General features: G+C 38.1%; 1 protein-coding gene across 2 annotated transcripts in view; it reads right to left on the bottom strand.

The window, feature by feature from the left end:
* Positions 1–26,262, bottom strand: part of SCAPER (S-phase cyclin A associated protein in the ER) — a 132,393-nt gene that overhangs the window by 84,177 nt on the left and 21,954 nt on the right. The window contains exons 8-20 of one of the 2 annotated variants that reach the window (XM_057368706.1): positions 25,001–25,161; positions 19,660–19,919; positions 19,027–19,125; positions 17,304–17,474; positions 16,780–16,855; positions 16,252–16,369; positions 15,819–15,930; positions 15,242–15,382; positions 12,789–12,944; positions 12,504–12,646; positions 8,982–9,063; positions 8,717–8,869; positions 7,487–7,594 (exon numbers count right to left, since the gene is read on the bottom strand). In XM_057368706.1, coding sequence (XP_057224689.1) covers positions 7,487–7,594; positions 8,717–8,869; positions 8,982–9,063; positions 12,504–12,646; positions 12,789–12,944; positions 15,242–15,382; positions 15,819–15,930; positions 16,252–16,369; positions 16,780–16,855; positions 17,304–17,474; positions 19,027–19,125; positions 19,660–19,919; positions 25,001–25,161 — 1,780 coding nt within the window. Of the gene's footprint in view, positions 1–7,486; positions 7,595–8,716; positions 8,870–8,981; positions 9,064–12,503; positions 12,647–12,788; positions 12,945–15,241; positions 15,383–15,818; positions 15,931–16,251; positions 16,370–16,779; positions 16,856–17,303; positions 17,475–19,026; positions 19,246–19,659; positions 19,920–25,000; positions 25,162–26,262 lie in introns of both variants that reach the window. The other variant, XM_057368705.1, reaches the window with a different exon arrangement.

Consider the following 26,262-nt stretch of genomic DNA (forward strand, 5'->3'; position numbering starts at 1 on the left):
CTCTGTATTACATATAAGCTACTATTCATTTCACTACTCAGAAAATACTAATAGGAACTTTATTAAATTGTGAAGCATGCCAAACACAATTCCTCCTAACGAAATTCCCTCATTCTAAAATTAGAAGGAACCATAACACAAATACTTTTTTCCTGTTCCTTTCTTTTTAAGTAAGTGCTGCCTTTCAATGAATTCTGCCGGGGGCAAGCAGGCAGGACAATATTGCAGCAAAGCTTTTAAGCCAAGAAGAAAAGGAGAGCCTGGCTGTGCTGCTGCAGGGCAGCCACAAGTGTAGGGCAGATCCTCTGCTGATCTCTGCACTGCTTTAAGCACAGTGTTCTCGTTAACAGAGGCAGGAACAGCCAGGGAAGGCAGGCTCTGGAAACCCTTGGGGCTGCAGCCAGCCAGGAGCAGGCAGGAGACGCCAGGAGCAGCACCCAATAGATCAGGGATTCTCTGGCACCCGCTCTAAGCTCACCCAGGCAGTGCTACAGTGAAATTCTCTGCCCAGCAAGAGGCAGGGCAAGGCCTGGCAGTGCCATGGCCATCTGTGTTACAGAGTGGGACCCAGGGCTTTGCTACCTGTGCTGCCATCATTTATAAACTCATCAAGACAGAGAACCGCAAAACCTTCCTGGCTATTGGACTTCCACCCAAAAAACCTAAGCCAAAGTGACCTTGTTGAATCTGAGGAGTTTATAGAGCTTTTTCCTTCTGTTATTTTTTCATTTTCATTCCCTTTTATATTTCTGGATTCTGGCCAGAACTGCAGCAGAAATGCCAGAACACCATAAGGCTGGTTAGTCTATTATTTTTGTATTCTTTCCAACCTTGAATCCCTAAGTTCTGAAAGAAAAGGCACTCTTCTAAGTGTTCTAACCCAATTCTGCAGACCAAAGCAACTTGAAAAACATCTGTCTCTAGCTATTTATCTAAATTCCGTCTTCAGAGCTTCCAAACACTTGTTGTTACTTGTCCTCTCACAACAGCATTAAAATATAAACACGAGGAAGACTATAAAGAATATTTGTAGTAGCTTATATCACATAATATTAGCTGTCATTCATTTACTATTTTAATATAAAAATATATATCAAACCACATATTTTCCATAAAGGTAAGGTACATAAGGAATATATTCCAGCAAATCAATGGGTAACTATTCTGAAGCCTCCATATATCTTTTGGATTTATATCTGTACCTGTTTCAAAATAAAAAATATCCCGTAACTGCAGAAAAGCATTAAAAAATGTTTTGACTATTTATTACAAATGTCAGAATAAATGTTTCTTACTTGTGTATATAATCACTTAAGGGATATATTTGCTAAATTTTGAAGGGTTTTTTAAGGTTCAATTCTAAATCACGTTACCACAGGAATATTTGTTCATGATTTTACTACGTTTCAACAGAACTCCTCAGTATTTTATTTTTTCCTCATAGCCTAGGACAGTATTTAATATGGAAAGCAGATGCTGAAGCAGACTATGAATTACATCAAAAGTCCAATTCAATTTTAAACAATGACAGCCTGAAACACAAGTGATCAGTAATTCTTAATCATAAAGATATCTAATACTATCACAGGATTACAAGTGATGATCCACTCCAAAATGTGAAGATTCATGAAAAGGAAGGTATTCCTTATAAATATCGATTATTAAGTGTTACCATAGGTGCTACATATAAGAAGCAGGTTATAATGTAATGAATACTCAAATATTACTCTCTCAAAATCAAGATTTTAGTTATTCACTAGCTTGTACTTTAGAAGATGAGTTAAGAGCATTAAAGAAAGTCTATTACTCATTCAAAACTGAAGAGTGACCTTACTCGGTTTTCCTGACATCTGAGATTTAGAGCTTTTTTCATGAGGGCCCAATCCTGCTTTTCAGCATGCCCAAACGAGAAACTATTTTTACTGGTAATAGTTAGTGACTGCACTTTCCATCACCTTGCTTGTCCATAAATTCAGTGACATGACAGTCTGCCACTAAGATAAATAACAAATAATATTCTTAACAGTACCCTGAAGTATTTCTTCAGATTTTTAATATCATTCCCACTTGTCACTCCAAAATGTGGGAAAAGAAGGAAAAGTAAAAGTGTTTCTTCTGTGAGAATGGGAATTGGGTATCCTGGCCATGGAGAGCATGCCTGCAGATGAGGGAGGAAAGTGGGAAAGCACTGACATTATCATCTGTCTGCAAGGACAACTGAGAGAAAACGGGGAGATGAGAGTGCACTTGGGCCTGCCAGCAGTAGTTTTTATTAGTGGCTGTGAATATTCAAGATATCCAAGCCAAAAATAGGAACGGTGCAGCTGCTGGCAGCAATCTATCACAATTAAAGGCACAGCCAATAAACAATTAATCATGTACATTTTTGCCAAGAAAAACAACACTTTATAATAAATTAAAGGTAAGAAGCTATTGCTATGCAAAGTATAAAAAACTAGAATTGATGTATGGGGCACTGAGAGACCTTCTGCAAGCTGCAACATGGATTAGACTTTATAATCACTTGATTGTTCATGACAATATCTTCGAGGACAGAAGTATTCACAGCAGAATGACTGGACCAGAGCTCCTGGGCTGAAAGGACCACAAGTATCCAAGAGATATGAAACCCATAAACAAAAATGGACCACAGATGCCTGGCATAATTCCACTCCTCTAGCAACACACAACCCTGCTTTAAAAAAAATCCTTCCTTCCTCAGGAAAAAAAAAAATTAATAAGCCAACTCAACCAGAACCCTAAGCTTTACTGGGATGGGGAGTTCTTGCTTCAAAGTGATTTACAGATTGTTTCCACTGAAAGAAGAAAAGTGGGCTACTGTTGGAGAACTACAATCAGATGCCAAGAAAAAAGATTAATTTACTATAAAGTCCATGGATAAAGCAAACAGGAATATGGTTCTACATATGAACAAAATATATGTACTGCCCTATTCCCCAGAAATGGCTTCAGTAACAGCAGAGCTGGGTCAGGGTCATTTCCTTGGGCTGCAATGGCCATGATGGAGCAGTCAAATGTCAAATGAAGGGCAAACACACACCAGGGCAAGAGCAAGGCTGCACACACCGGGCACAGACTTCAGAGCTGGGGCTGCCCCAYCCCTGGGCTTGGAGCAAGCTGGGACAGTGGAAGATGTCCTTGCTCATGGCAGGGGGTGGAACTGGAGGAGCTCTAAGGTCCCTTGCACCCCAAACCAGCCTGTGATTCTATGAATGCAGGTAGACATGTAACAGACACATGAATGTTCCAGAATAAAAAAGAGAACTATTAATTGTGTTTAATGATTTTTGAAAGCCACATACCCACAGGTATAAGTACCTCAAACTCCTCTATTAAATGAACTAAAAACCTGATCATGCTTAGCATTATTATTTTCCATTTTGCTTAATCATATCTTTTAAGCTACCAAGGGAGTTCACAGAACACTATTGTTCATTTAAATAGAAGAATTTGAAAACACTCAGATTCAGAAAGGAAAACAAAAGCATTTTTTCAATACTGCTAAGGCTGTAGCAATAAAATAATAGTTATATATAATTCAATTGTAATGAAAACACAGTGAATTAAAAAAATAATAATCAGGAAAATCCTGGCATCACCGTGTGTCTAGACAAGAAATCTTGTAAATACAGATGAAGAAGAGCAAGGGTCAGATATTAAACTATTCCCACACCTTTTTCCCACAGTAATTTCCTCTGCAAGAGGAAAGCACACACCTCTAGGAAAACAGCTCAATTTGTTTCAGAAAAACAACTCCTCAGGCCTAAAATCTAAAGAGCTATTATTAGGAATTCCAACTGCTATGAACATGAACYCTGCCTGTGCATGCTGCTGGCTACAAAGCTCACCTGGCTGGCCCAGCACAGGTATGAGCACAGCTCAGGCTCCCAGCACATCCTGCCAGGACTGGTGTCTGTACTGGGGGAAGCTGCCAGCACAGGCAGGCACTCTGGAAATCAGAGCTGCTACAGCCTGGGCAGAGCTGGAGGAAAGGCTCCCACTGCAGCCCCAGCCAGCTGGGCAGCCACACTCCACAGGCAGCTTTAGTCACTGGCCAGCTGGTTTTTTTAAAGGAACGTGGGTGGGCTCAACCAGCCAGGTCTTGATATAAATCCTCACATTTTAACGCTGTCAGTCTGCAGACAGCAACCACCTCTCTGCTCCATCATGGGATTATGTTTTCATTTGATCTAAATATACCTCTTAGAAGTTCTTTGTTGCCCTTATATAATGACAATAGAATCAGTTTTCTCTTCTTATTAAAAAAAGCTCATTTTTTCACATATGCAAACAAAGGTTCATGAATATTATGCCATCTTGCTTTGGAATACAGAGAATTTTAGCATGCACCTTATATAAATTAACCAACCCTTGCCAAGTTATCTATTTCATCTGGTTTTTAGAAGTACTTTTCACTTATCAGAAACATTCATAGACCACATGGAATGACATGACTTATGTTCTAAAAATCCCTTTAAACCACGGCATTTAAACGTCAGGAGATAGAGATGAGAGTTGGGACAATGGTTCAAAGGGAGCTGTTGGGTGCRTTTCTCCAAGCAAACCAGGAGAGACAAGAAAGGCAAAGACAAAAGGGAAAGCAGAGGGACATTAAAATGAATCTGTAGGAGCTACAAGTGGGAGAAAACATCTACAAGGTCCTTGCAGAGACTCCTCAGCCTAATGAAATCACCAGGTGTTGTCCTATGGCTTTTGCAGGCACCTTTTCAGTGAGGCCTTTGTGTCAYACAGGCTTTAATTCAGCAAAGCAATTAGTCAGGACTACAAACATACTAATTGATTCCAGTGAAGTCAATGAAAGCAAATTGCTTACACTGTTTACATCTTYTGCTGAACTAAAAGCAACGTGGATGTTGAGAGAGGGGATGGGAAATCAATAGCAGAGAAAATGGCAATGCAAAAGGAGGCGAAGCTGAGAGTTTGATGGAAGAAGCCAGGCACTTAAGCAGGGAGATAATGTAGGCAGGATGCTCTTACTGCACTGAAGATAATGGGGAAATGATGTGCAACAGTGGGAGCATTGAAAGCTTCAGAAATATATTGAAGATGACTTTTAGCTGGCTGAAGTTTTACCAAGCAGGTGAATTAGTAATATTRTGTATTAAGAGGCCAGACAAAAGTGAAGTTACAGATTGTGAATGTGAACAGAACTTAATTTGCTTTCACATGACAACCACTGTGACAAAACCAAGAGATGTTTCTTCTGTRAAAGAAGTTCCACCTGTTTCAACTGGAGACTAATAAAACTGAAAACAAAGAAAACCAAAAAGGCTGACGTGCAATGAAGCTGCCACACAATCTAAGAAAGAACTTCATGCTTTTTCATTTTTGCATCTTCATTCATAGCAAAACCATTTTCTTTGTKCATTTCACATCCACAAGTGAATTCACCTTGCTTATGGTCTAATACCAGCTGTCAGCTCCTGCACAAGACMTGCTGGAATTAGGCAAAATAAGCACCTCATTCCAAACCAGTRRGACACTGCTCCAACATGAAGTCTGSTTTTACCTCTGAAAACATCTCTAAAATGACAGAGTTTATAGACACTGCAGCAAAGGGAAAACCGTTAGGATATATCTGCTTCTTTTTATTCCTGGCAAGACCAACACCTACCACCCACCTGGCCCAGGGGAACCAGTGTCTATGACCATTTAGTAGTTTTTGACTTTTTGATTACAGTCAAATCAACCAACAAAAATCCTTACTGTGTGAAGAGAAATTATATAATCATTTGCTTAAATCAGTTTCCAAAGTTTTAAGTAGGTACCTAAATCTTACCTTCTGAGATACCAATACAGACTAAAATAAAACTACTTCAAATTCTGTGATTTCTCAAGTAATAGTAAAGAATTCTATGATCGGATTACAATTTTTAAAAAGCTTTCTTTCTAGGCAGCTACCTATTATACTGAACAGGCTGAACACAAAATGAGTCAAAGATCAAGAGTAAGTTATCTGAGGTGTCAAGTGCATAAGGTCAAAGGTGAAATTTTATTAGGTCAAAGGAGATATAAATAAAATCTTTTATGTCAAAGAAGAAGGGTCACAGACAAGACATATATAATCTAAAGACATCACAGATGACAAGTAATAACTTTAAGTAGCACAAGTGTGTTCTCACTAGAGTTACCTTCACTGACTAAAAAATTGAAAACAGTGATGAATAAGTAACTATGACTATTATAAAGCTTCCCTGGAATATGGTTTCACTTCTATATAATACTTTGCAATTTTTTTCTCAAGTATTTCAAAACTTGAGAATTTACTGAATGCTTTAGTTGTGAGGATGGCATTAACTGTGCATGCTGAATAAAGGGATACACAAAGCAGATTGCTCAGATAAATAAAACTGCTTTCCTGCTTTACCGACCATATCTTTAATGTCTATCTCACTACAGATCTTTGAAAAAAAATAGTAGTAATGAAAGGCAGAGAGAGCCTCAGACCCATGAAATGTCAGATTACAGTAACAATTCAGAATTTTAAATTTGGACTAATTGAAATAGAGCCATAAATAATATATAAAATATCTAGCAACAGAAGCATCCATACGTTGCCAMTGTGCCAAATACTATGCCCCACCTTGATTAAAGATAATAAAATCTGCTACAGTAATTCTCAAGCTGTTCATTTAGTTTAAATTGTTCTCTCCTTTCTCTCCTGCACCAAACATKATTCAAGAAATACATACATTTACCCTTAATCTTGGTCTTAAGTTCACATCAAAATATTTTGCTGAGAAACCCTGGATTTAAGCACAAAAATCAGGATCTCTCTGCCCTCTAGTGGAACTTCCCTTTCASCAGCTGGGTGAAAGGCAGTTGCTGGTACCCGATCCCTTCTTCTGGAAACTGGAATTGTTAAGTATCAAATTAGAGGTGAAGAGCATGTAATGCCTGGTCAAGAGAAAATCCAGTTTGCTCTTTTCCTCTATATTCATCTGAGCCAGCTGCCCAACAGGAACCACAGCTCACTCACCAGTGGCCAGACAGATACCAGTAATGGCCAGAGAGATCCAAGAAAATGTCAATACCTGGGACTGCCCACAACAGGAAATATTCTGGGCAATCTCACCCCTTGTATTTCTTACCACTTGTATGGATTCRGTACAGAGCCTTCTCCCATATATCCACACAGATAAGCCTGGCACCTAAAATCCAAATCCAAAACCACACCATTCCCACTAACCACTGTCAAAGAGGAAAAAAAACCTGAAAAACCAGTTTATGTACTTTCATTACAGTAGGGAAGGGGCAGGTAATTGCCTGAAGTATGTGAATGCACTGTTTCTTTCRTTCCTTTTCATTGGTAGTCTACGATTCCCATGCTAACAGAAAGAGTCCTGTCCAACTCCTTTACAAGAACTCTCAAGACTTTCATAGGCTACTCAGCTGAATAGCATTTAAAACTAGAATTAATATAGAAAAATAGTACAAAACTTACCACTTCTTCATCTGAAAGCTCTCGTCCTTGTATACTACTGTTTTCTCTTACAGCTTGTTGRTGTTTTTTTCCTTTAATGTGGCTAAAAAGATACACTTCTGATGAAATCTGTAATGATAATGACTTAATAGTTAATTTTTCCTTTGCAAATTCCATAATGCATAAATAACAGTATTTTAACTATAATAGAAAATATGCCAACTTGTCAGAAGTATGTTTAAAAATTCACTCATGGCACTTTACTCAACCTAATTTACATAAACATCTTTTATGCAGGACTTAACAGTAAATTACAGAATGATTTGTAGCCAGCAGTGTAATAATAGATTAAAAATATGTTAGCTTCTCCTCTCATTTTCACTCCAATCTAATTTTATATATTGGATTTTCRTTCTGAAATGCATAATCAGTGAGTACACAAGACTCCAGTCTGCTGAGCATGAGTTTCTGTTCCAGCACTGCCTGAGGTGATCCCAAGCAATCTTGCTTAATTCAGCAATTAAAGAGAAATAATGCTTAGTAGCATATAAAGCTCCACTAACGCACAGTCTGTGCAAACCAGTGAAACCAGTTATCAAGAAGAACAGATCTCCCAGCTTTGGCTCAGTGACTGTGTGCCTCTCTCTCCCACCATCGCTGGGACATGGGAGGGCAGACACAAGCAGAGATACCCTGCTGAGATTGGGAAGCAGCCAAGCAATGTACTTGGCTTCTGACAGTGACCAAAAAATAAGACACCAAAGGAAAAGAGGAGACAAAGAGAACACTCCTTTTCCTTTCCAACACTTTCAAGCGTCCAAACAAACTCAATTTGAGAACTTCTTGGGCTTGATGTGGTTTCTCTGTGAATTTCAATCCAACAGAACTTAACCAATCAACCCCYGAACTCCCAGTAAATTCAAATCCCCTAAGCATCTTGTAAAAAGGTGTTCACAGCTCAGCCGCCTGCTACATAAAGGACACATTCCTTACTTTAATTTAAATCTATYTTTTAACCCCCTTCTTCCATGTAATGCTCTTGAATTCTTGGTTCTCTTAGCAGAGCCAGTCAACTTTACAGTTCTTTCCAATCTTCCCTAACCCATCTGATTTATGGACAGACGAATAAGGTGCACTTTTTACAGAAGCAGAGCAGGGACACAGTAAATGTGCAAGTGAGTGAAGCAGAACTTTTGCTTTATGGCTTGGGTTGGCCTTGCAATCGCAGGAGTATCCCCTCTACCCTCTTACCATTACATTGCACAGTGAGCATTGCTTCTTGCGTTCATAGGGTGTCAGCTTTGGTGCATAGTCAGTATTGGCATGTCTGCCACTACTCAGTTCAGCTGCTTTCTCCTTCCTCTGTTCAATTTGTTCCATGTGCCTTCTAATACTTTCATCATGCTGAATGGAAAATAAAGTGATGAAGAAAAAAAACACATTGAATTTCAGCAAATGGAATTAAACCGTGCAAAGAAATATTGATGTGTTTTTCAACTGATGTACCCTTTCATACCTTCAGTTGAATCTTCTTCTGCAGTTCTTCCACAGCTTCTTGCTGAGCTGCAGTAAGAGCTGCCAGCCTCTCTTCTCGATCTCTAACCAAAAGATAGCAARTATAGGGAGAGTTTGTATCAATGTAAAGCATGAAAAATACTGACACATTTATGGTTGGAATGGAGAACAAGAAAACCCAAACATGAAGTTAAAGACKGTTCAGTAGAAAAGAAAAACAACACAAACCAACTTATTTAACAGAGAATGYTGATGTTTTCATTTAAATGACTTAATAAAGACAGGCACTTGAACCTTTGTAGCAGAACCTGGATCACACCTCAGGCCCAATCAGAGTCATGACAGTCATGAAGATGCTACAAAAGAGTGACAAATGTGAGATCCTGTCACCACTTGCWTTCTTCAGCCAAGGGCTGCAGTCAGTGAACCGACAGGGAGGAGCAGAATGGCAAAATGAAAAAGAACCTTATAGCACTGAGGGCAGTGTATTTTACAAAAAGGTTCAYAGCTACAAATTTAGATACAGAAACTTGCAGATAAAACAACACCATCATCACCCTGTTGAAGAGATTTAGATTTTTCTTTTGTCTGAGAAAAGAACACGGAGCATAACTTGACTTGCAACTATAACTATTAAGCAGAAACCTTCAGGTAAGAGTTTGATCAAGAATAACTTCCTAGTGATGAGTAGCCAAGGGAGCAATTAAATTAAAATTAAATCCTAAATAGGAAGAAAGTCAGCTACTCATGCTGTTCATGAAAAAAAAATTTGTAAATGTGATGGGAGAGAAGCCTGGCAGTTCTAAAGGGCCAAAGACATAATGAAGGTAAAACTGAGCAATCGAGTCATTCAAAGCCATCAGCCATCTTTTCAAAAAGCATTCTAAAATTAAAGGAGCTTGAGTGACAAAACTTGAAAGGTTAACATAAGGAACATTACCTAAATGGCAAGGGATTCCTAAATGGTGTGGATTCCTATTTATGTTTTTTTTTAACAGAAATCTGATAAAAAGGCCAAAATCAGTTCCAAAAAAGTAGAGGGCTCAGATAAAGTAACCTTTTTTAAAAAAAGCCCCAGAAAATAGAAAAGTAGATAGGAAAGAAGACAGGGAAKGAAGTAAACCAAATGATAAATACTAAACAATTGTTCTTTCAGAAAGGAAAAGTGAACTCTGTCAATCACTCTGAGCGTGGGAGGGTGAGGAACAGATTATGGATGAGAARCATTGGGTACTTTATCTGCCCTGAGGTACAGGAAGGAAACTGAACTACAAGCTCATTTGAACTATTTCTTTCAGTCTGCATTTTTACATATTTTTTTAGTGGTACAAACTATAACAAATCAATACTATTTCATACTTTGGGTTAATAGTCGTTGAAACAAAATTCTCAAATTCCCATTAACAGAGCATCAACATTACTCCYCCACAAGTCCTTCTGAAAAGCATTGTTTTTACACTGTTAGGGTATTTTATACACTTTATGATTTTTATTGACAAGAACGAAATTTTCTGTATTACRGATTTCAACTGTCTGGAATATAAAACACTTTGAAACTACAACTAAAACTTACTGGAAACAAGTTAATGTACCACAAGCACAGAGGGGCTTTTAAAATAAATTTTAAGTTCACTATTCCTTTCATACAGATGCTTTAATCACCACCAGATGCACATGGTAAAGGTTATACTGAAGAAACTTTAAGCAGATATTGCAAAAAATCCTCATTCCAGCAAGTATTAAATCTTCAGGATACAAGCCAAATCCTAGCAGCAGGAAAAACCCAACAAAACACCAAATGACAGCCCAAGGTTCCACCAAAACACCCTGCAATCCTGGACAGAAGAGACAGTGCAGCCAGCTTCCTGTCATCCCTTCCTGAACTTCAAACCCAGGACACTGAGTCCTCCYGTCACTCTGCTATGTTAGAGAAACCTCAGAACTGTTATTAGGGAGATGTAATGACTCTGATCTAACAGAATCACCAGGTTGTAAAGCACCACACACATTCTTTCGTACTCTTTCCCAAAATTTTTTTTAAAAAAGTAAAAGAAAAGAAGAAAACAATCTTGTGTAATCAACATCTGGCAAACAAGTGCAAGCACAGTACTGCAAGATCAAGTAYATAGGGTTTGAAAACTGAGTGTTAKARCAACAAATACAGAGGAGATTTGCTGACACACAATACCAACAGAAGGCAAATGGAAACTGCTGCTCCTCACATGTCATAATGTCATAACAATGAAATAAATGGAGGGCTGTGGCAGATTTAACACTGATTAAACAAAAAGAGCACGGAATTAGATGGAGATTTTCAACAAGATTCAACTGTAGAGGCCATAGAAAACAAAGATGTCAACAGGACAGTTACTGGCCATTTGCTTATTTCAGAAAGATGCAGAAGCCTCACACATGCAGTCTCTACCTTCTCAAAACAGCATAATCAAGTTCTCCATTAGTCCTAATCTTTCTCAAGTATTTGCAAATCAGAATAAGATACTGAAGGATCCCTTCCAACTCACTCTACCTCATTGTGCTTTTGAATCAATACACTGAGGAAATGTCCAAGAAGCCCCAGGAAAGGCTCTAGGTCCTACCCAGAATTCATTACACATCTAATGGAAAACTGAATATCTTTGTGATGTTACTCATGACTTCAGAAGACRAAAGGTGATCAATACATTCCTGAATATTTTACTTGGAGAGAAAAAAATTGTCTTCATGACAATTTTGAAGAAAACAAGCCATAACAATAAAAATGTATCAAGAATCATTAGGGAACACCCATCACAGAAAAAACCCTAACTTTTATCAGGAATGCTTATGGCAGGGGAATTGTAGGAAAAGAGGGAGAAATAGGAGGTGAATACAAACAGAATTTGGTAAATTAAACACGCAGAATGTATCAGACTGCATCAGGCTAGAAAATAAATCTCCCACAGATCAGCATTCATTCTCTCTGCACCTCAAAAGGAAGAGAGAGAAGAGCCCCTGTGAAGTCACCTTTATGAACTTTTGATTATAGGAAAAACTGCAAAACAAGTAGTTCATAGGCAACAGAAATAATGAAGCATGATTTCCTGGCTTTGTGCTTCACAAATGTAATCTCTGGTGTCTACAACAATGTGAAACCAAATTGATGCCAGTAARTCCAAAAGTTTCTGAGAGTGGAGGAAATGGGGAACATGGGTACATTAATCTTGTTTCCTTTGAAAACTAAGGTGAAATATCAAAAAGGCAAATTATTACAAGGTCTTGTCAGCAATAAAACTAAGATGAGTATAATAAAATACAGGCTTGCAASTAATATTGTGCATGTATCTAAGGAATAGAAAAACCTATTACAGAATTTATGATGACTACCTGATTTCTTCTTTCAAGACACTCATCAAGAATACTTATTAATACTACTTTTTAAAATCCTAAACCTGACGAGCCAGGAAGGTACTGCTGTTATAGAGAAGATGCAGTTTGCTGGGGAGGACAATGGTGAAGGGACCCAAAGAAATGATTGCAAACTTACCTGGCTCTCTCCCGTGCTGCATCTTCTCGAGCTTTTTCCTTCTCTTGCCTCTGCTGTTCAATCCGTGCTTCTTGTTCTTTCCTCTTCATCAGCAGCTCCTCCACCCGCGCCTGCCGCTCYGCTTCCAGGGCTCTCTTGCGCTCCTAGCCAAGGAAAAGCAAATTCTAACTGCTCTTTTAGGCATCATATTAACAGGAATTAAGAGAAACTGTATTTTAACATCTGCAGAACCAAAACGAAACCCAAACCCAGATTTCATCATGCCCCTGCAGCTACAAACAGTACCTGAACAGCCTCATCCCGCGCTTGTTTCTCCTCCTGCCTTCGCTGCCGCTCTTCTTGTAACTCATTTAAGCGCTGTTCATACTCCTTGAGTTTGTTCAACACATCGTGCCGTTTGTTCTGGGCTTCCAAGGTGTTTATAAAAGCAATTTCATTTACCTGCAAACAATCAGAAAGTGCAAGAAAAGACCCMAGATGTTGAATTAGTTTTCATTCCTAGGGAATCCCATCCATTTGTTAATTATCCACTTRATAATGAAAATGGAGGAACATTTCTCTGAAATGGGAGGAAACATTTGACAATGAGTCTAGGTTTTGTAACAAGTTTTTGTTTTGTTTGTTTTAAACAAGACAGCCTGTGAATATAAGAAGAGGTTTTCAATTGTATCTGAGAAACAAGAAACTTTGGGTAAAATACAGAAAAATCSTTTCAATTCTCTCAGCATCAAGACTTCATCAGTCCATCCTCTCATTCCCAAAATGTGTAATGTTAAAACCCAGGTGGATAAATGAGTGAAATACCYAAGTGCTAGTGGAATCCAACAGGTCTTTTGAGCTAACTTTACATACATGTACACTTACTGATTAAAAAAGTGAAATTACACATAGTATGAATATGAAAAAACAACCAGGCTCATGGTCTAATATTTCTTATCCATATAGTTTATTTCATGAACATATATTATTTTTTTCAAGTACAGGACACTGCAACACAAGAAAAAAAAGACAGAGAAGGCTAGCTCAAAAGAACTTTAATGTGTACACTAAAAAAAAAAACAGGCTGAGAACACGTACAGACAGACAACAACAGATCACATAAAGGGCAGTAGGATCATGTTCGTAACTTTATTTACTGCCTAGAATCCATTTACAGAATGGATTTTACAGGTCAGTAAACAAGCTAGCATTGGGAATTTAGATAACCAACTGGGCAGCAACAGTTACCATGGTCTGCAGCTATCCTACCCATCAGYTATTTCTCCAAAGCCTGCTGGCCCAATTAACCCTGATCTCCAGAACACAAGAACCTCATGAGGCAGCAGATCCTACGCATTTAAACACACACAATATTTGAAACATCTGCTTATCTGGGAAACCATGGCAAGTGTGATTTAGTTAATATAGTTACAGAAGTCACATCAGTGTAATGGAACAGTAATAAATGTATGGTAGACTGAATTAGGTAGTCTAGAAACCATTTTAATCCAAGAGAGAAACAGCAACTAAGTAAAAAAGCTAAACCAGTTTTGTTGTGCTTATCTTGAATAACATGAATGAACAACTGCATCAATCACAGCTGGGATACACACTCATCATATAATGAAACAGTTTCAAGGAGATGCATGTATCTTTACTTGGGAAAAACAGTCTATAAAATAATATACTTCATTTATGATGTGCTGGYTTTGGCTGGGATAGAGTTAATTCTTGCCATAGCAGCTAGCATGAGACTGTGTTTTGGATTTGTGCTGGAAACWGCGCTGATAACACCGGGATGTTTTAGTTACTGTTGAGCAGGRYTTGCACAGCATCAAGGCCAACAGACCAAAGGGATATTTGAGACCACAAGACACCACGTGCAGCAACAAAACTGGGGGGAGGTTGGTGTGGGGCCACTGCTTGGGGTCTGGCAATTGTTTCCTTTTGCACCACTTGTCTTTCTTCATTATTTATCTCTCATTGTTATTTTCATTTTTCTTAGAACTGATTGTTCACCACCCASTTATTAAACTCTTTCCCTATCAACYCATGAGATTTCTCASCTTTACCCTTCTGATTCTGTCTCCCCATCCCAATGGGATAGGAGGCAGAATGAGTGTATGGTTGTGCAGWGCTTAGCTGCTGGCTGGGGTTAAACCATTAAAAATTTTATCAAASTAGCATGAATGAGGCAAACCAAAAAGCATCCATCTAGTGAGTGYCTTATGGAATTCTCTAGTAAGTCAAAAGAGCATTAAACACACTTATTTCAGAGTAACTGCCACAGTTATGCTAACAGCAGGTTTTTGTCTATTCCTAGCTGCTCAACAAAATCAGTGGTACAAAACAGAAACACAACTACTGTTTAAGGACACAGAATGCTGGACCTAGAATGGATTTTTAACAAAGGAGAAGAGCTGCCCCCACTTTTCTTTCTATATGATGAAAAGCAGAGAACTGATAATCAGATTTTCTAAGTATTACCTAAAATGCTGCCACACTGTGAGGAACAAAAGCAGCAAGACAACTGTCAGCTCTTTAYTTCAACCCATCTTGTCTTCCACAGCAACCCACCATGATGTCTAATAACAGACAATTTTAATTCATAGTAGAAAAAAATGCTCTATTTAGACATGGCTCACAGGTGCTCGTATCTAACATGCACCATCCTTCATAAAGTAGTCAGGAGCACTCWGAGGTACAACTTATATGAAAGCATAGCTTTTAAACAGTTCCTCTTGAAAACAGTCATTTACCTTAGCTTCTTCCTCTTGTGCTTTTTTCACAATTGCCTGTAGCTGCACTTCACGTTTGAATTCTGCATGGAGTAACTTCTCCTCCATCATTCGGCGTCTTTGATCTAACAACTCTTCTTTCCATTTCCTTACATCTTTCTCCTATACAAAATGAGTCAATTCATTACTAACACAGTACCTGACAACAGGGCCTCAATTTTCCTCACATTTTTTTAACAAAAGCTTTCTTCACACAAACAAAATATTTTCATGCCCTACACAAGGCCTAGCTTAAGTATATTGCTTCAGTCTGGTGAGTTTTACCATTTCTGTTGGATACATGCAACATATTTCTACTCTTGTCCTGCCTTCCTTGAATCTGAGWTTGTCTACTATAAACATAGAAGTTCATAATTTGAAATAGTGCTTTCTTTAATTGCTGCGATGCACAAGTCAGCTGTGAAAACTATCTAAACTCAGACTCAGATGAAAACTTCATTTCACCACTAGTTTTAATCTCTAATATGTCTGCTATTTGGAAAAAAAAATCCTTTTCTGAAAGGCAGCAGAGCAGCCCTTTGTATCACAGAAAACTTACCCTCTCCATTAATTTCTGAAGCTTCAGTGTCTTTTCTTCACGTAACTTTTCTCTCAGCTGTTGCGCTTTCATTTGTTTCTCYTCATGCTTCTTTTTGGACTCTGCTATTGTCCTTTTAATAAAAACCAGAGCAAAAGCAAGTTAGACAATATTAACTGACAGTGTAGCAAACATTTCTRTGTGATTTCAGTAAGAGAAAACAAATAGGCCACTGGAGGGCAATTATTTCCTGTAAATGTKAATACTGTTCTTCTGGACTTGTTTATTTAGTGGGCAATGTAGCACGAGCCTACTCATGAAAAGATATAGAGATATTTCTGTGCACTTTTCAGCCACAGACTTAAACCAAGTAGATTTGTGAGAAGTTTCAAGCAGCCATGAGTTTGGTTGCTTGTTTCCCCTGGCAAATCCAGCCAGGTCCCAAYGCAGGCACCTTTTGCGTGAGGGTGACGAGAGTTTCTCGTGCATGTGGATCCCGTGGCCGGGGGGACGCGCGGGCTCTTCTTCCACTCTGTCTCCCCACGAGTTGCTCTGGCGCCACGACTCACGAGCTGTGCGGATAAAAGCAAGGGTGTGGAGAATTTAAACAGAGTTTTCTACCAGAGATGCAATTAATAAGGGTTAGTTTCTTTAGCTCTCTCTCAGATGGGTTACTTTGTGCCTAGGAGCAAACACAGACTGAAGCATCTTTAATACCTGCCTTTTTTTAATGCTTAATGATTTTATTATACTTTATCCAGATGTTAACATAAAATTCTAATAGATGCAGAGAGCTGAAGAACAAAGACACAGAGATAAGCTGAACATACAGCCCACCTTTCCTCAGGAAACAACACAGAAAATATAATTTGGAATGTGTTGGGGAAACTTCTGGAACATTAACTGGCCATGAGTATATCGGGCATTTTTCTAAATTTTTGCTGTCGTTTCCATGTAAGCACAGTAAYATATGAAAATTTACCTTCATAATCTGCCAGAACATCATTCCAGTCCATAGACAAACCACAGAAGGATATGCTTCCATTGCCCATGTTAGCCTGAAATTTAATATAAACCAKACAGTAAAAATACAAACCTTAATTCACAGGTGCACACAAAAACTAAACAGTGCCAACTCAGCAATACTGAGCAATGCTTCCAAACAGAACTGGCCACTCCAAAGACAGATGTTCCTGCTCTTTCTGACAGTAAAAATGAAGACTTCTGCTTCACCTGCTCTTCCATGGGAGCAATGAACGTAACAAGTCCCAGCTTCTCCTGTTTTTGCCCCCCAGGAAACAGGCAGCAGGACAATGACTGCAAGACCAGAGGACTCTGTACCACTCAGCAGCACTGAGACTAAATATACCTTAGCGTGGTATAATTATTACATGAGATTGTTTACATGTAAAGCAGGTTACATTCATACATTAATAAATTCTATATTCATACTCCACTGACAACAGAACTTGAATTTGGCTACAATAAAATGAACTGGACACTCACAGAGAAGTCACTGTCATTGTCAGTCTCAATATTAATTTCATTGTTTTCCTCTGCCTCAATCTCTCTGGTTAACTGCTCTTCCTCTGCAATAGCACTGGCAATGGCTTCTTCATTTGCCTTCTCCAGGCGATCTGCTAGCTCTTCTTTCTTAGCAAGGACTTCTGCCATGGACTGTAGGAAAGATGACACCAGAAAAAAAACCCAAAATCAGTAGCAGGCATAAAAAAGATCCCACAGAGTTAATAAGAATTATATGATACTTTGTTCAACCTTTCTTTACTTACARTTCTTTTTCCAATACATTTCACATTCATATAAACCCCATTAAAAGTGCTAGCAACTATTAACTYATTTAGTAACTATATTAAGCATGTATAAAATTAATTATTCACATCATTCAAAAACTTATTACACAAACACTGACATTAAAAGCACAAAGATAGTTCTCCTGCAATTATGGCTTTAACTACTTACTCCTAGGGACTAAGCAAGGCACACTCTGAGACATTAGTGCGTGCCATACTGTTACATCCACAGAAGGAATCATGTTCCAAAGTATTATTTAAAGATGGAAATTATCTGTGTGAACTGTATCTGGAAACTCTACCATAGTTAATAGAATGAAATCTCAGGCTATATTTGTTTTTCAACACAAACAACAAGAAAGTGAAGCAAGAACTAAGCCTGAATACCCGAACTGTCTTTCCCCTTTCTAGTGTCCAGCATTAACCAGTTCCCTCCCACTCCAGTTACCAAGCAATGTGCCCCAATGCACAAATTGCTGTTTAGAGCAGTCTAATCTGGAGCAGTAAAATGCTTCCAAGGCACACAGATCCCACCAACCTGGCAGCATCCTGAACTGTTAATAACTGAGCACCTGAAACAATGCAAGTGGATGAGATGCTAGAAATCAGCTCTAAAAACAAACTGGTACTTGGCTTAGAAATTACCTAGCAGGACTCCAGGTTGCAAAAGTTAAAGTGATTTACAGGAAAATGTCTGCAAATCAAGAATTTTCATCTAGTTTCTGACAAATCAAAACCAGAACAAACACAAACCCTTAAAAAACCCAAAACAGAAGAAAGCACCAGAAAGTATAACTTGGATTTTATGTAACATTACTGCAACTGTCCACTCAGAGAATCCCAGTGGAGACCCACCCTGACACCTGACAGGAAAGGACACTCTTTCTGGGAAGCCAGATATAAAGAGAAAACTGACTTCACATTGCTTAAGAATGGCATTSCTCCAAACTGCTGGTTGTAAAGGAAGACCCAGCAGAGCAGCTCAGCGAGTCTTAGAAGGCAGAGGTCTAACTTTGTTTCTAACAGAATTTTGATATCCCATGTGTTTCCAGTTTGAATGATGAGCAACACTGAAGTAAGAATTTAATGAGAGTGTGACTTAAAATGATTAATGGTGGAAGGAAATGAAAAATTGGCACAAATATTAATAAAAGTAATGAGAGCACACATCTTTATTCCAAATACCACATTTATATCTTTCTAGTTTAAGTTCAGAAACTTTACTGGAATTAAATTTTATCATTAAAAGTATCTGCAAAAAAATTATTTTTCCTACAGTAAGTACTTCATCGATTTTTCTGTAATTTTTACATAAGGCTAACAGTAAACACTGTGCAACACAGAATGAGAAAAYGAAGTCTTATATTTATTATTCACTCAAATCTTATGAGATTTCTTACCAATCTGGCAGCACTCACATTTGAAATATCTGAGGGATCCATTTCGGTTTCAGATTTAGCTTTTTCTGTCTGATTGCAGTCTTTAGTGTCAGTGCTCTGGGGGGAGGCTTCATTCACCTGCAGAGTTTTTGAAGTGCAGTCAGTACTGGTGAGAACTGGAGGCACCTCAGGAGCTGGTTGTAMGGAATCTCCTTGCAATGCAGTGCCAGTGCCCCCATTGGCTTCTGAGGCTGGGAACTAACAATAGGAATTTGCAAAATTAATAAAAAGGCACATACTGATTTTTAAAGTCAGAGTTACATTTTAAGAAAATAGCTGGCAACAACAGTGAGTGATGCAAACAGCTTCACTTATTTCAGGTGCTCATAACCTTGCAAAATTTGGATCTTTCTACCTGAAATCTATGTATGAGAAATGCTGATCTTTTGGAAACATGGAAAAGCTGTTGACAGCATAATAATTTTAATTAGTCTATTTGTGTCAACATCTTAATGGATTTCCATAAATGTAACTGAAATAGCCATTATTTTAAAATCCTTTTCCCATCAGGTTAGTTCATAAAAGCTCTAGACAACAACACCTTTAGAAAATGCTCTGAAGAAAAAGCTGCAAGATTTAAGGTTAGAAAATGGTTCAAAATGATGTACTGACCTGAGTCCTTTCTGTAAGACCTTCAGACTGATGTAAAGGATCCTTCTGTAGCAGCTCCGTGCTTTCGGATGCAGCACTGCCAGTGACTGAACTCCCATGCCTGTTTTCTGCTGGTGGGGAAATTATGTTTTCTTTGTCACTGTCACCTCTAGATTTCAGTGATTCTGCAGCTACAGGAGCTTTTGTTGCCAAAGCTGTGGATCGAGATCGAACGGGCCTTCCACGCTGAACTGTTTCCCAGCCCTCTGCATCCTTTCGATCTACGTGAAAAAAAACACCTCATTCTCAGAAAGGAGCACTGATAAATAGGAGCATTAGGAACAACTGTTTTATTACAGTATTACACTATACACCATTATGGGAGAAAAATGTTCTCTTTAAAAATCAATAAAAAAAAAATCAATTAAATATTACTTAGCAAAGTTTTTTGCTTCAAGGAATGCTATTGGTATCACTGGACAATTCTATTCATGGGACAGTAACATTCWTTGTTACTGCAAAGAATGAAGCTACTCAGGCACAAAAAGGTGTGGGAAATGRTAACATGTACTTAAGCTTTCCACGTTTTTTCCTTGCTATTTCATGAGACAGTAAAGCACAACAAAGCAACCACACTTGCTCTTCTTTGCAGCAAAAGCAATGTTAGAGGCCTTTAGTGAAAGTACAGACATTATTGCACAATAAATGTGGAAAGCAGAAATGTGGCTTACTATTCTTCCAGTGTTTTCTTCTTTTTCTATTTGTTTCACTCTGACACACAAATACACTAATTGGTGTCAGCTTTTAGAAAATTTCTTTTCCTGGATTCCAGGAAATAGCAAAATACTGCTACAAAGGAATTGGAAACTGAAGGAAAAAGTAGAAAAGCTGTTTTCTTCAATTTCCTTTGATTTCTATAAAGCTGTTACATATAACTTTCTGATCAACATTTCTGGTATCTGATACTGGTACATATTTGAAAACAATTTGAAGTTACATCTGTCTGCCTGAAGTATCAGGTCTTAAATGCGACCWGATTTCTAGATTCCAAGGTGAACCCCCTTCTCCATATGCACCATTTTTCTGGCCAGCAATTAATAGCACCTAATTTCCCATGTGCCTTGAAACAACTGTAAGTGATTCTGCGAACCCTGACAGTACARCTCAAGAGTGTGAAAGGTACACTCAGGCCTGGCTACTTGCTGAACAAAAATTCTTGCAAAAAACTCAAGAATTAAATGTGTATGATATTGTCCAACATACTTTTGGCAAAAGCTGTTCTTAAGATGGTTCACATGAAAGGAAGAGAAGGTAGTGGGAGATTATTTTTACCTGGAGGAATAGTGAAGCAAAAACTCCAACGCTAAACTGTTTTACAGAGAGTAATAATCTAGAATACAACTCATACAAAAATTAATCCTCTGGATATTTCTAAAGCTTTTACTAACAAAGATGGTCATGTATCTCCTTTTGGTCATTGCAACTCCTTTTGCTTGTCATTTGCAAAACACGATTGTGGAAACACTTCACTTCTATTTGTTCTGAAAATTGAACTCAGCTGTTACATAAAGTTATCTTTTCTACATTAAAAGAAYCAGAAGATATCTTTTTGTGGTATCTACTACCTAATTTTACTAGATAATAATAATTATCTAGACAATAAGATATATTAATCATGTATATATTTCTTAATAATTGTACTAACATATTTTTCTAATACCTACTGAAGTTTATTCTACCAATAAAAGTATATTCTTGCCTGTCTTGACTAGTTGATTCTGTGTCTCGTGGCATATTCCGTAGTAGTCTAAAATGAYAGAATTAATCAGAATAAAATTATCCAGAGCATAGCAAAGTCATARTCACACTTACTAAAGTATGAATGAATCTTTTCATAAAAGCCATACATGTTCAATATTTAATTTGCATTTGTTCACTGTCAGATTCATACTTATTACCTAAGATTCAACCAAGCATTTTAATAGTCCAGAAATACTCCCATTAGAAAGAATATTGTTTGATGACTTCTTTAAATATAGAGCAGAATTAATGCATGTATGTATGCAGACTCCTGAACTACCTGGAGTCAGTTTAGCAGTGTGATGCCATCTGACAATCAGCAGTGCACCTGAAGATACTTGCTCATTTTAATGAACCAATCAGTTTAGTATTCAGTCAYTTCCAGGCATGTTTTTAATGGAGAGCCTGCAAAGTGAATATATTTATTGACATTAGAGCCCATCTAATCTGAAGCAAAGTTAATGCTCAGTAGGGCACCAATCCTCCTCCATGTTTTTCCCTAAGTCTGGAATTCTTACAGCCCATCTCCACAGGCTAAGTATCACATGCTCGGTTTGATTACTCCCAGAGTTTTATTAATGAATAATTCATTGACTACCCTAATCATTCTCTAGTTTCATGTGAACTTCGCTGTCCCTGCCTGCTCTTGTGTTACATGGAAGTGACAGCCATCTGTTATCTCAGGGCCCTCACAGCCACCAGGCTGGAAGAACTGGCCAAGGAGCCTCACTGGAAACACCACTAGCAGAAATCCAGGCAATTCTGTGCAAACTCCAGGGAGTTCTATCTCAGGAAATGCAAGATGTACAGTTCTTCTAAAACATTCACTTGCCAATAATATCCTGCCCAAACCCTCACATTACTGAGCTTCAGCCCCATGTAGTGAGCCCAAACCAGGACAGCTCCCTCAGAGGACCGTGCATCCTGAAAAGTCTCCAGTCTCRGCCACAATCACAGAGAACATCTATTCACAACTATAGACATGAGCAATTAACACAAGAAAGATGATAATAACAGCAATAACTATAAAACCCAACTAGATTTCAAGTGAGACAACAGAAAAAAACATTGAGTATTTCTGAGAAGTTCACATGTTCTAGACTGTTCTTTGCCCTAAATTCTGTACTAACCATTATTCTAATTGTAAGCACCTACTTCCATTCCTAATACACACTCTAAACTTGTATAACCCATACTGCTTTTTACCACAGGCACCAGGGAATTCATCACCAGAAACTGCTCAGACAGTAACAACAGACTACATTTCAAATTGTGAAAAACACTCAAGCATGAAAGACTTCTTTTTTTCAATTAATTAAAATATTGAGGGTAACAGTAAGTTTAATGAGGGAAATGAGATAAGATGATTTAAGCTCATTTAATTATGCATCCAGAAAAGGAAAGATTGAAGAACTATATGGAAAAATAATGCATTTTCTCTTTCCCTAAGGACTTATTTAGTTAAATTTGGAAATTGCATCAACCATGAAAGAGATACAGTATCATACCACATCACAAAACCATTGTGAGACCTGATGATAATGCTGTTGCAAATCACTGGAGAAAAAGTGTTTGGGGAAATCCCGTGGCTGTGAGCCCCAGCTGGGCTTTGGGTGAGCAAGGGAGCATTACAGGGGGCAGGGGGAATCCTCCTTCCCCCAAGGCCCACATGTACCAAACAGCTGGGARTGCATTAGCTGGGGAAGGAGCAGAGCAGATGACACACGAGCCTCAGAGCTGCTTCAATAATGCATGTGAAGAGCCTCTGTGGCTCCCTTGGCATAAACTGCACAGATTTTCTTGTGCTCTCATCAGTGAGGATAATTGGATCTCACAAAAGTGATTCCACCTTCCACACGAAGGGCAATATGCTCCTATAGAGAACCTGATTTGTTAAAAAAAAAATCACAATTCAGAGACGAGAAAATCACTGAAATTCTCCAATGCTCAATGTCAGCAATTAGAGATTCTTAAGAATAAACAAAGTCCAGCAGGAATGACTGTTCTTTCGTAAAATGAAAAGTTTCAAGTCTGGATTGCACAGTACATTTGTTTTGAAGATTATTGAACACTTGTAGGTCAGTACAACAGGACCTAAGTGGCTTCTTTCTTTTTGGAGCGTATCAGCTGCAAGTAACATTCAAAAAAAAAAGACAGCACAACACTGATTCTTCAGCCAYCTAAAAGCCTTTCAAAGTAACGTAAGAATAAGGTCTTTTCCTTTTAGCCTCTTAAAATACATTATCCATATTGAAATATGGATCACTTTTATTTCCTGTGTAGCTAAGAACATTCTCCATAYGCACAAGAATACCCAATAATGGTATTTTAGCAGCAGCTTGCAGCCTGTCACTCTAATATGAGGGATAATCACATGAAAAAGCTTTTGTTATGAGTAACTTCAACTACTGGCATATACTAAAAGTGGAATTACACATCAATTACAGTGCTGAAAACTCAGCCAAACAGCTCCTGCTGCCTAAGCAGCTCCCTGCAACAGTACACAGCAAGCTACTCCCTGATGCAAAGAGCAGCCAGCAATCCCCATTCCAACCACCATCCTTAGAGCTTGATGATTCTGCTGTGAGCAGAGGAATCCACTACAGGACTCATTCATGTTACACTGAAAGACAACTGGACAAGGTATTTTACTTCCAGAATTTGCCACAGGTCTGCAAGTCACTATACATGACTTCTACTACTCCTAGGTTAAACATGCAACTATCTTAAATTGGTACATGCACTTCTYGGAACTATTTTAATTTTTTAAAAAAGGAAAAAAAGAGAAGAAAAAAAGGAAAAAAAAAATCCCAAACCACTTTTTCTTTTCTTTCAGAATATCCATTTCTACATCCTGCCTGCTGGTTTTGTAGAAAGTCATCTGAGACCACACACAAAAACAAGAAGTGAAAAAAAAAATGCACCTCTTAAGACAATCTCAGGGATACAGTGCAAAGAAGCTAACTTCATAAAACAAATAGTAGTTTTTTATGTCTGCAACTAATCCAATCTCTTCTAGAAGAAAAGACCCTGCATCAAGCATTCTCCAAGGAGCATCTTCAGAGAAAGAACTCATAACTAAATGTGGTAACTCGTGTCTTCAACGATTGACAATTTTTCCTTTACTTCAGCACAATTACAATAACATGCTCTCCAGGACATCTAAAACTACCTCGAGCTCTTCACAGATTCCTGGACATGCATAATTGTTTATATTGTTAAGCCATCCTAATCTGCAGTCAGTTAGATTGGCAGTTTGTGACCAAAGACCTTTTGCTTCTTGGGATGCTATAAACTGGTATTTTAACAGATCAAATTCTAGTTAGTGAAAATATAGAATATTACCTAAACATGARAACATACTTTTATCKCAAACTTAACTMTTACAAAKGTAAGGCTRCATTAATCTTTWATCCCTWTACTTTAAACATTGTGTTTTGCAAWACTAGGTTTCATTTTGCATAGAASGTAGGTCATCACATTCTGAATTAACTTTATACCACAGAATTTGTGAAAATAACCGAAATAACTTAAGTTACTTAAGCCACTGAAGAGGACTTGCCATTTTTCCGCAGTGACTTCTGTGCTGGAGGTGCCAGACAGGCTTGTGCTGTTGCCAGCTCAGGRTTGGCAGCTTTAGTTCCATGGTTGGCTTTGACCTTATCAGCCCAACTTACACCAGAAGGAGCCAGGCGTGTTGCAGAAATTGTCACTGCAGGGTTCCTAAATGAAAGGCACAGCTCTTTAGTGTCTGATCAAGTAACAGAATGGGTTGTTAGAAAGCTTTATCACAGTCTCTGTCAGAGACAGGTGCTGCATGGAACAACTTCTCCTTTGGCAAACTCTCCAACTGCAGCAATTTACACTGAAAAGTTATTGTAATTTAYTCAACAAATCTTTGTTTTTAATAAACAAGATGAAATTTAACCTTTGTGATACTAATTTTTGAAAGAATTCATGGGTTTGGCAATCAAAGCAACACATAACCCATTCTACATACTAAGTCTTGAAAAATATTCCTGTCATTTTAAGTCTGGTGTTTGATCATTTAGTACTCCCAACTCCTTTTMATTAAAAACAATGAACAGAATTTTCCTACTCATCTTCCACGCAAGTGATTTTATTTATCATACCCTTCTTGTTATCTCTTCTCCAAATTCTTCTCTTTTTGCATCAATGCTGTTGGATAATTCTGACTGTCCCTGTTTCTGTACTTTTCCTACTTTTTCTACACTGCTTTGGGGAATAGATGAAGATGACTACAACTACGAGTCCTAAATTTCTACAGTGGTACACCACTACCTTCTCTTCTATCCTCTATTCCTTTCTTAATAATTCCTAGCATTCTGACCAAAATTTCCGTACTACCAAGTATGTCTCAGTCCTTATTTTCTATGCTATTTTCTCTCTCACACACAAAGTATTGTAACTATCTGGGATTCCCTTGCTTTGAGATACACAAGTGGACTAAGACAGAAGAAAAGCRTTTGCAAGTGTGATTGATAGAAAATTCATCTTGGTATTCCCTGCTTTAATACACAGTTGTTCATCATGTCCCTGTGATTGTGAATAAAACAGCTCCAGCAACAATAGCAACATGCAATTACATTCAAGAAAAGGCTTAGCTGAAAGACTAATTATGCTGAGCTGTTACRTTCTAATAAAAATAAAGTATCTGATTTCCACCAGATTCAAATGTTTCATTTAAGTGCTAGTGCATATGTTCTCCCCAGCATCAGGTATTTAAGYAGACACCTCTCAGATGTTGTCAGATAGGTATCAAGAGACACACGGCCTAGACCAACAATACTTGGTAGTTTTTTT

The sequence above is a fragment of the Malurus melanocephalus genome, unplaced genomic scaffold, assembly GCF_030028575.1.
Source record: "Malurus melanocephalus ecotype Western Australia unplaced genomic scaffold, MMel_1.1 scaffold_96, whole genome shotgun sequence".
Lineage (NCBI taxonomy): Eukaryota > Metazoa > Chordata > Aves > Passeriformes > Maluridae > Malurus > Malurus melanocephalus.